This window comes from Crocodylus porosus, unplaced genomic scaffold (assembly GCF_001723895.1).
Source record: "Crocodylus porosus isolate Cpor-Errol unplaced genomic scaffold, CroPor_comp1, whole genome shotgun sequence".
Lineage (NCBI taxonomy): Eukaryota > Metazoa > Chordata > Crocodylia > Crocodylidae > Crocodylus > Crocodylus porosus.
Window position 1 is genome coordinate 30,201,046 of NW_017728951.1, and position 9,767 is coordinate 30,210,812.

General features: G+C 42.3%; 1 protein-coding gene across 4 annotated transcripts in view; it reads right to left on the reverse strand.

Moving 5' to 3' along the window:
- Window positions 1-456: 456 nt before the first annotated feature.
- The window catches only part of MYOF (myoferlin), a 114,589-nt gene continuing 105,278 nt past the window's right edge, over window positions 457-9,767 (reverse strand). For all 4 annotated transcript variants that reach the window (XM_019555883.1, XM_019555881.1, XM_019555882.1 and 1 more), the window contains 6 exons: window positions 5,698-5,839; window positions 5,192-5,291; window positions 2,994-3,187; window positions 2,135-2,244; window positions 1,624-1,771; window positions 457-1,072 (listed from right to left, as the gene is read on the reverse strand). In XM_019555883.1, coding sequence (XP_019411428.1) covers window positions 1,037-1,072; window positions 1,624-1,771; window positions 2,135-2,244; window positions 2,994-3,187; window positions 5,192-5,291; window positions 5,698-5,839 — 730 coding nt within the window. In that variant the 3' untranslated portion in view covers window positions 457-1,036. The remainder of the gene's footprint in view (window positions 1,073-1,623; window positions 1,772-2,134; window positions 2,245-2,993; window positions 3,188-5,191; window positions 5,292-5,697; window positions 5,840-9,767) is intronic.

Genomic DNA, 9,767 nt, shown 5'->3' on the forward strand with positions numbered 1-9,767 from the left:
CCTACAACGTACAGACCTATGCTAGTGTAAGTCATTCTGCTCTGCTGTAAAGTTCCCTGTGAAATAAATCTCTAGATCTCTGTCTGCTCAGGATTCTGGTGGAAATTACATTGCCATCCAAACCAATGCAGATTCTTCCAATGTAAACATGTCAGGTGTCTGGAGCCTTAAAGATAAACTCCACGTGAACAACAAAATTAAGGAGACAGACATGTTTGCTGTTTTATTTTGGTCATGAAAAAGAAAAGATCTTTAGAAAAGATGTTTGAAGTTTAACAAAGACCACTAAATTGTCACTGCCTGGTACTTGTGGCATCATGTTCTCTTTTAAGTTTGTACAGGGCCAAGCACATTGTTGAATTGTGATTTGTAATAAAATTAGTCAGTTTTCAGGTTTCTCTCCCTTGTTTCTATTTAGTAATCTTTAATAACTGAATCACTCAAAGGAACACAAAGTAAGCAGTAATTTAGTATTGGTTTATTTCATTTCCATGCTCATACTTTTTGAAGTTCAGTGCTGTCAAGTTAATAGTGTGATAACAAAGAATTTTAAGCGTATAATACAGTGAACTTTAAAATAACTGAGCTTTTTATTGCACTGTGAGGTTTTAAGTATACAAAAATATATGTAGTGCTTGTTTTTCACTAAGTTGAAAAATAGTTTCAAGGTGCACATGGTAGAAAATAATTCTCAGTATAAAATCTCTGTTTCAAAAAAAGATCAAGGAACCTCCTGAGAGAATTTTTATGAAAAATCTTGTTTAAAAGCACGTCAGAAACTCTCTGCATGTCAATGGTATAAGAAGCAAAACATATTAATGGAACATGACTTTTTACACCAGTCATGACCCCATGAACCTTGGCTAACCTTGGTTAACTTCTTATCCCTTATCTATTTCCTGGTTTAATCTACAAGAAAACAACATTAAAAACATAAAGTGAATCTTGCTGAATTTGGTGCATGTATATTTTTGGTCTACAGCCTGAGGTAAAACAACCTCATTACTATTTAAAATGTAAAATATAAACCTCTTCTTTAAAGCGGTTTCACAATCTTCATTGAAATATAATTCTAGAAAAAAGGAAGAAATGAATAAAGAATAAATAGAGGCAAAAGTATGTGCTCTACCTTTAAACTTGCAAAGTTTTATAAGTGACATATATACTACTGAAACAAATCACAGTATGTCATAACAGTATGTCAAAAACAGCTAAAGTACTTCATAGTTCCTTAATTTAGCTAAATCTATTCTATTTCACATGAAAGTAGAATGAAATGCAGTCCCCACAACTATCTTAATTCCCATAACAATGCAGTTTTAAATGCTTTACAGGAATTAATTATCTGGTCTTTGCCTTTGATTTCTACTAGCCAACTTAAATCTTCTTTCAGTCAATACATATGTTATTTGTAATTGATGAAGAGACTGAAAGCTCTATTAAGTATAAAAAAATGAAGATCTAATAGCCCACTACTAAACTCCCCACTAGAACAGATTTAAAAGAAACTCTTGCCTGAGTAAGGAGTACAGGGCCACAATCTGCTATGAAGCCTAAATATCAGCCAGAGTTAAGCCACAACTGATGAGATGAACAGTAGGAGAATTATTTCAAAATGCTTACCGGCAGGGAATATAGAAGGATTGCCACAAACAAGAGCAGAATCAGCAGGATGATAATGCCTATGAAGACCCATTTAAATCTGCGCCACACTATAAATTTCATAGTCTTACATGGGTTTGTGAACCAGAGGAAGGAGGTTTCTGGTCGGCTGCAGTTTGAAAGAAACAATATTAATCACTTTAATAAACAGGGGTATTAAATACTTGTCTGAGAAATACAATGCAAGTCAATTAATAGTTAAAATATAGAACATAAATTATAAATAAACAAATGGTATTTGATTGGTAGAAACTGGCAGAGTTTCATTAAATTGGAACAACTATGCAGAAAACACACTGCATTTTATTCTGATAGGCATGGAAAGAGACAGAATTGGCTACTCAATATAAAATTTGTCAAAGTATAGCAGACAGATGACATAGCATTTACAAAATATGGCATTCATCAACTATATTTTCCAGTTTCTAAAGGCATAATAGCATTCTTCCAAGTACTTAAAAAAATCTCTTACTTTGGCATGTCTAATTTGGGGTTCATGTTGGGTTCATCTCTTCCTTTACCAGCTGGCCTTTCTTCAGCCTCTTTTTCATTGATGACTTCCAGAGTCATCTCCACTTTACCCTTTGGTAAATCAAGGCATGTTAAACATGTGGCATCATATTAGAAAAACATTTTTCTTAAACGTTAAATAAAATGTTTGCTTGGTTTTATATCTCTTCATAAACTTGTGGGTAAGCTCCTTTTCATGCTTTCTTCAGTTGCTACTTCAAAATGCATATCCAGACCATGACAATGTTACACCATGCTACCAAAGAGTCTGGAGTTAAAAAATATAGGTAGGGAAAGTGGTTTTGGAAGCCATCCCTAGTACAGATTCCTGGCTACTCACTGGCTGGTTCTTATGAGCAAAATAAAAGCTTATAATGTGAAAGAATGCTATTTGTCTTTTGGGTCAAGTGTGGGTTTGTATTCTTCTCATGAGAATTTTAACCTCGATTAAGCTCCCAGAAATATTTTTTAAAATGAATTCAATAAAAATTGCAGTTGGTGAATATCTGTCAATAAAAATGTTTGTCATTCTCCTCATACTGTACTAAGATTTATATGCCAGCTTCTAGAAAAAGACAAAATTATATGCATTTGAAACAAGTCTGATACAGAGCCAGAAGAGAGTAGTGGTAAACATATATTCTAAAGGGGTGATATTGTATAGCCTCATGAGAATACCTTTACTTACGAGCAGTCATGTAAGCTCAAATATACTGCTGCTATGTATGCAGTTACTCTCATGCACAAGCATTTTCGGTGCCAGATTCCTAGCCTGCATATTATAGAGAGTTCATAAAGCAAGCATAAGAAAATAACCATACAGCCAAAACACGTGAACCATCCTTTTCCACATAACATGGCCACCACCCTTTCATGGATTTCTGTTCAAAGAGTGAAGCAGTCTTGGGAGCCTTGTGAGAGTTGGTTGCCTTGTATTCTGGAATCATGTCGATAGTGCACTTCTCTGAGACTTTTGCTGGAATAATTGCGTTATGCAAATCAAGCTCAACAAAACCTAAGAAAGAAAAAAGCATGCTGTATAACATTGCTGGCTGGTGGGGCACACCAATTCTAGATAAAGCTTATTTGTGTTATGCGTCTTCCACTGTCAAACATGGGCATATTTGGGAAGTTCTCCTCATTATAAGCCATGTAGAAGAATACCAAGGACACCACTTACTAGAAATAAAATACACTGAAAGATACATTTGTATATCTAGAAAGAAACTACATGTATCTAAGCCTGTCCTGTTAATCTTGAATTGATACTGTCGATAAAATTCACAGAGCAAAATTCTCTTCTCAGTTTTGCCAGTACAACCTCAGTGACTTTTAACTGAGAGTAGAATTTGCCCACTGTAAGTAACATAGTTAAAGAAAAAATATATTAAATAGAGCAACATTATGCACACAAGTTTATATAATGATATGATTTACCCATTTTTAAGCAACACCACCAATCTTTAGCTGTGTATTCAGCTTCTTGTAGCTGTTTGCTACCCCATGCAAGCTGGAGGCCAGCTCTGATCAGAACAGGAGCAATGTAGCAGATTCCAAGGAGCTATAAAATGCTTTTGCATAACACCTGACCTGTGTTCTGTGTCATCCAGTATCTGCCTTCAAGGCCAATATGAAAAATAGATTCAAGACAGATTTGAGATGTGTCAAAATGGTCTCATTACAAAGGTATGGATCTGAACAAGTTACCATGAGGTAAAAGAGAGTGGGAATTTGCCAATCATCACCTTCCTGGATGCATTCTCTTACCCAGTGGGAAAGGAAAATTAACCTGTGGTAAATTACCTTTTTGTCATTAAACACAAAGCTGCTATGAGTTAGCTTTCCTTTCTGTGGAGTAAGAGTGTGCACACAGGCAGTTACTGTGGAGTAGCTGATGCATGGTAAATCACTAGCCTCTTTTATAATGTAGTAACTTGTGTGCCCATTCTACAAGGCAAGGATACTATGCTCAGCAAAAAAGGGGGTTACTTTTTCTCAATATTTTAAATCGTTCTGTGACATACTAATACCAAGATACAGTATTCTAAGAAAGACAGTTTTAGTCAATTCCTTACTACTGTAGTTTTTGCATAATATTCTAAAGGCTTGTCTATACAGAGATAATTAATTCAGATTAACTGACCTAAGTGTGTGCATGCAAAGTGGATTAGTTAAATTGTATCACCATCTCTGTAGACACTCTTATGCTGAAATTAAGGGTGCCTGTACACATGCTCTGGAGTGGGGTGAGGATACATTTTAATTAGAGCCACGCTCAGGAGGGACTCTAATTAAAACATCGCAGTGTCTCATGAATTCAGTGTCCCATGTTTCAAAATAGCAATGGAGGTGTTTTGACTAAAGGTCATTTGACAAGCTTTAAAAGCACTCCTGTTCCACTTTGAAAAACAGGGGTGCTGAATACATGAGATGCTGTATTAATGAGATACATGAGATGCTGTAGATAAAACAAGTCTGCTCAGATGCTATTAGATTAGATAAATCAAGTCTGCTCCAATGTGTTCTAATCAGAACGTGTCAGAATACGTATATAAGCACCCTAAGTGACCTTAAATTAATTTAATTTACATTGTTGCTTATGTAAAGTAAGCTGAACTGTATTAAGGCTACTTTAATTCTATACTGATTCTTTGAAGAGAATTCTTTAATTCTTCAGAATGCATATACACAACTTTTCATGCAAACCTATCTGCTCATGCATGTTTTACACACTGCCATTTGTAGGCATGATTCAAGTTACACAACTGAAAAACAGCAGAGTTTGATTTGCCTGCCTAAACAGATTTTGATTTGTCAATATTACACCATTTGTAATCACAAGTAAGGAAAGCAATGCAAAACCTGTGTGCACAAAGACTGTATAAATACAAAATTGTACATACACAAATGGGTATGTGGTTCATTTTGAAAACTCATTTCTTTTGCTGTAACGTAAATTCATTCATTTTATGATCTCTTATGTTCCAACAATAATAATTCTTAAAACTGAAAATCATACCCAAATAGTCATCCAAGGAGAATTTGTCATTATCCCATATCTGAATAATTAGTTTGGGTGGGATTCTGAATTCTGTATTGTCAAGACTCCAAAAATGTTCCTAAGAGAAGAAAAAAATCAATTAAACACATTTTAAAGTATTACACATTTGAAAATGCAAGGCAGCCTTCTCCTGTCACCAGTGGATTCCTTCAAGTGAATTTAAAGATCCAATCACGCCCTTCATAATAACAGAAACTTTATTTCAAACTAGGAGTGACGTCTCTATAACAAAGAACAGAATTAAACCCAGTGAGACTGAAGGAGATTGTTTGAGTGAGTGTGGAATTAGGCCAAAAACTATGCACAGAACTCAATTCTGCTTTCAAATATGCACATACAACTGTATGGACTTTAATAGACAAGGTGAAAGGCAGCTTAAAATGCCTCTTTATAGGTTAACAGAGAGAATATAAACAAGATTTTTCATTACCTTACTTGTGTGTGAAACCTTTACAGAAGCTCACCTTTTTAGATATCATACAGAGTTGCTCAGCTGGAAAGTAGTCAAAAGGAAAAACAAATCTCCAGTTAAAATTCCCTTCACCATCTAGTGACCTGTAATGTACATCTGTTTTCTGCTTATTTTCTTCATTGCCAGGCATCCATCTGAAAGTAAGGTGAAAACAAATGGTCAGTGTGTACAGCTAACAAAATTGTGCTTGCCCCTGTTGCAACAGTACAGTGCAGTGATTACAAACATGAGGTGTAAGATTTACACCATGAGCCGCTCGTGATGGATAAGCAGCTACTTCGGGGGCTGTACGAAATTTTGCTGGCTGTTTTGTTTCAACTGTGTTTCAATTCATTTTGAGCCTGAAACAGCAAAATCGAAACAAAACGAAGGGCTTCAAAACAGCCTTGAAACAAAACAAGGCAAGTCAAAATGTTTCAAACTAGGTAGCAGCCAGGTAGTGGGAAAAAGGGGAAACCCAGGGCTGTGCTCCCAGCATGCTCCAGGCTCAGCCAGGCAGGGAGCGCAGCCCTGGCTCTCCTCGCTTCCCGTGGCTGGGATGTGGGAAGCCAATCACAGTGCTGGGGAAGGGAACTGAGCCAGATCACTCAGTTTCCACCCCCAGCCCTACGATCAGGCTGGGGGAGCTAGGGAGTTCTCAGCTCCAGCCTGACAATCGGACTGGGGAAACAAACTCAGCCCAGTTGACTTTCTTTCCCCAGCCTGATCTAGTGCTGGGGAGGGGAACTGAGTAATCGGGCTCAGTTCCCTTCCCCAGTGCCAGGTGGCAGCACCGGCTTCCCTTCCTCATTTGGCAGGCAGATCGGGGGCTCTCAGCCCCAGGAAGATTGGCAAAATGGAACAGCTGTTTTGACTTGAAATGAAATTTGAAACAAAACGCCGTTCTGTCCAAACCTCGAAATTCAAGGAACAGTGCCATTTCACACAGTACTAATACTTAAGCCCATGTCTGGTATGATCAGTTCCAGCAACATAAAAAGGGGTACCTTATTAGCAGGGATCTTGGTTTTCTCTTTACCAATAAAGAGGCATTTAAAAAATCCTAAATTCTCTGATTAAAAACCCCCAAATCCTTTTTTTTCCACAATTAAAATGAAACACCATGCCATATATCGGTATCCATTGAACACAAGGTTTTATTGATATATTTACAATTTTAAAGCGATCTGGAAGCCTACCAATGCCTCAATCATTATAATAAAATTAATTCTATATACTTATATATTATGACATTTGATTTTGGTTTTTTTTATCATGCAAAATCAGAGCTCCCCCTGCCCCCTTTGCTCAGCAGGATGTGGATCCAGCTGTGGCTATCCCTCACACTGTTTTGTGGTGCCAAATAGCTGTTTTATGTGGGTGCCCTGCCCCTGCCCATGCTGTTGCCCCTCACTACCAACTCACATCTGGCCAGCCCTTACTCCTACCCCACAGCCTAGGGTAACCATCCATCCCTAATTGGGTGGGATAGTCCTAGAATGGAAAACTCAAGTCCCAATCCTGGACTGCATGACTCCAGAACAGTGTTTGTCCGGGATTTGCACTGTCATGAAGGGATCTGCAGAAAATGGCAGTGGGTTGCTTTTGCAGGTGGGCAGTGTTCTAGCCTGCAAGGGACTGCTTGGGTCTGCCGGGAGTGGGATGGAGGGAGCGTCACAAGCATGTGTGCGCCTGCATACATACACATGGCTGGGAATACAGCCAGGCAATGTCGAAAGCAGCTCCCTGCAGGTAAGTCTATGGGGGGAAAGGGCATGGCAGGGAGGAGGGGCAGATTGAGGTCCCCATGGTGAGGAAGGGAGTGCAGCAGGAACTTGGGGTGGTGCCCAGCCAGGGCAATGTGTGGAGCAGGACAGAGGCACAGGTGGTTAATCCAGGGAGCATGTGGGGGTGGGGAGTGACTCCCTGCCACTGCACTCATCCCCTGGGGAGGAATGGGGGGGCATGTGCCGCCTGATTTGTGTGCAGATGCAGGCTGCCCACTATGGGCTTGGGACTCCCTGTCCTGCTGCCCTTTCTCCAGAAGCCCCACCCCACCATGGCAACCCACCTCCTGGCTGCCCAGCAGCAGAAGTGGCAGCATGGAGTTGGGCCCTTAGCTGCTGCTGGGTGGGCAGGTGGTGTGTCACTATGGTGGTGTGGGGCTCCTAGCAGATGGGCAGTAGGACAGGGAGCCCTAAGTCTACAGCAGCCAGCTCACATCTGCCTCTGTCCTTTAGCCATGCTGCCAGCGGAGGTGGTAAGGAGGAGGCAGGCACGTGTCCCACCTTTATATTTTAAAAGGTGATCACCCTACCACATGCCCTGGTCCTGCCAGTGCCCCTCACTCACAACCCACAGCCTCTTGGCTCTGCTGGTGTCCCTCACTCCTGACACACAGCACCTGGCTTTACCACTACCCCTCACTCCCAACCCATAGCTCCCTGCCTTGCCGATTCCCCTCACTCCTGACCTGCAACCCCCTGTCTTCCCCTGCTCTGCCAGCAGGGCCCCCTCAGCTGCCCCTCACACAGACTCACAGGATGGTCCTCTGTGGGGACACAGTGGGGGATGTCCTCCAGCATGAGATGCATGCAACACTCCTCATGTGGAAGCACAGGCAGCAGTTGGGGCACCACATTCTGCCCCACACCGCCAGCTGGGGCTGTAGCTGCAGTGCAGTGGGGATAACTAGTGCCACATTCCACAGACGCAGCATTAAGCCAACCATGGCTCTGGCCCAGCCCATGCTGAGGGCAGCAGGAGGAGGGTGAGGGGCTACCAGCAGTCTCTGTCCCACCTGGCCTGGAGTGCAGTGGCTGTGGCAACAGAGTGAGTTTGGCCCTGGTGTGGACTAGAGAAGGAGGAGGGGACTCCTGTGGTACTTCCTGCCCCAGGTTGGGGCTCCCATGCTGTGCCAGGCAGCATGGTCATGGCCTTCCCTAGTTCTACCCCTCCACCTCAGCCATCCCACCCCCACCCCTGCCCCTTAGAGCATGGGCCTTGGCCTCTGGCACTGCTGGCCTGGTCAAGCAGCTCCCCACCACCCTCTAAAGCCTACCTCCTTCCCCCACAAGAGGGACAGGTGCCTCCAGGCTGGCCCCACTGGCAATAATGTGGAGCTGAGCTTGCCAGTGGTATGGAATGCTGCCTCAGACCCTGCCCCCGCCCCCACCTGCCACAGCCCTAGAGACCAGACTCCTTTCCCAATGCTGGTAGGCATCTGCCCACATCCCCTCCACACACACACATATGACCCACATGGCCCCCCAGACAGTCCACAAGCCCTGACCCTCCAACCTCCCTGCCCCCCACAGACTTCCTTGTATCCAGTTGCCACAGCTGCTCCCACCACCCTGTCTGGCTGTATGCTGGCCATGTGTGTGTGCATGCACACATGCATGGGGCACCCTCTGCCTCCAACTGCCCTCCTCCCACCCCAAGCAGCCCCTCAAAGGCTGGAAGGCTGCCAGCCTACAGGGGAAACCTCACAGTTTCCTGCATTTTTCTTCTTTAAAGGGGAACATTCATGTAAAATCCATGTTCTTCCATGAACAGAAACCCCGGATCCCTGCTTATTAGTGACTGGCTTAAGCTATGAAGTCTCTATAGCCTAATATTTTTCTGCATCTAATCTAATGTAACTATGGCTATTTTCATTATTCATATAAATAATTTGGCCCTTTGTAAATCTTTGTAAGTACTTAGCTTCAATGCCAACTTGCAGCAGTGAATTATACTTACATGATGATACCACTGTATTTCAGAGTACCCATTGAAATGAGACAAGGGGCAAAACAAGTCTCACAAGGGGTTCATAGCAAGACAACAGCTGGGTGCCAGACTACCAAGCGTTGACCCTGAGATGGTGCAGAGTCACTTGGAAGGACTGAATGCATTTAAGTCGGCAGGCCTGGATGAGCTCCATCTGAGGGTACTGAAGGCACTGGCTGATGTCATTGCACAGCCACTGGCAAGAATATTTGAGCACTCATGGCGCATGGGCCAGGTCCTGGAGGACTGGAAAAGGGCCAATGCGGTCCTTATTTTCAAGAAGGGGAGGAAGGAGGATCCAGGCAACTA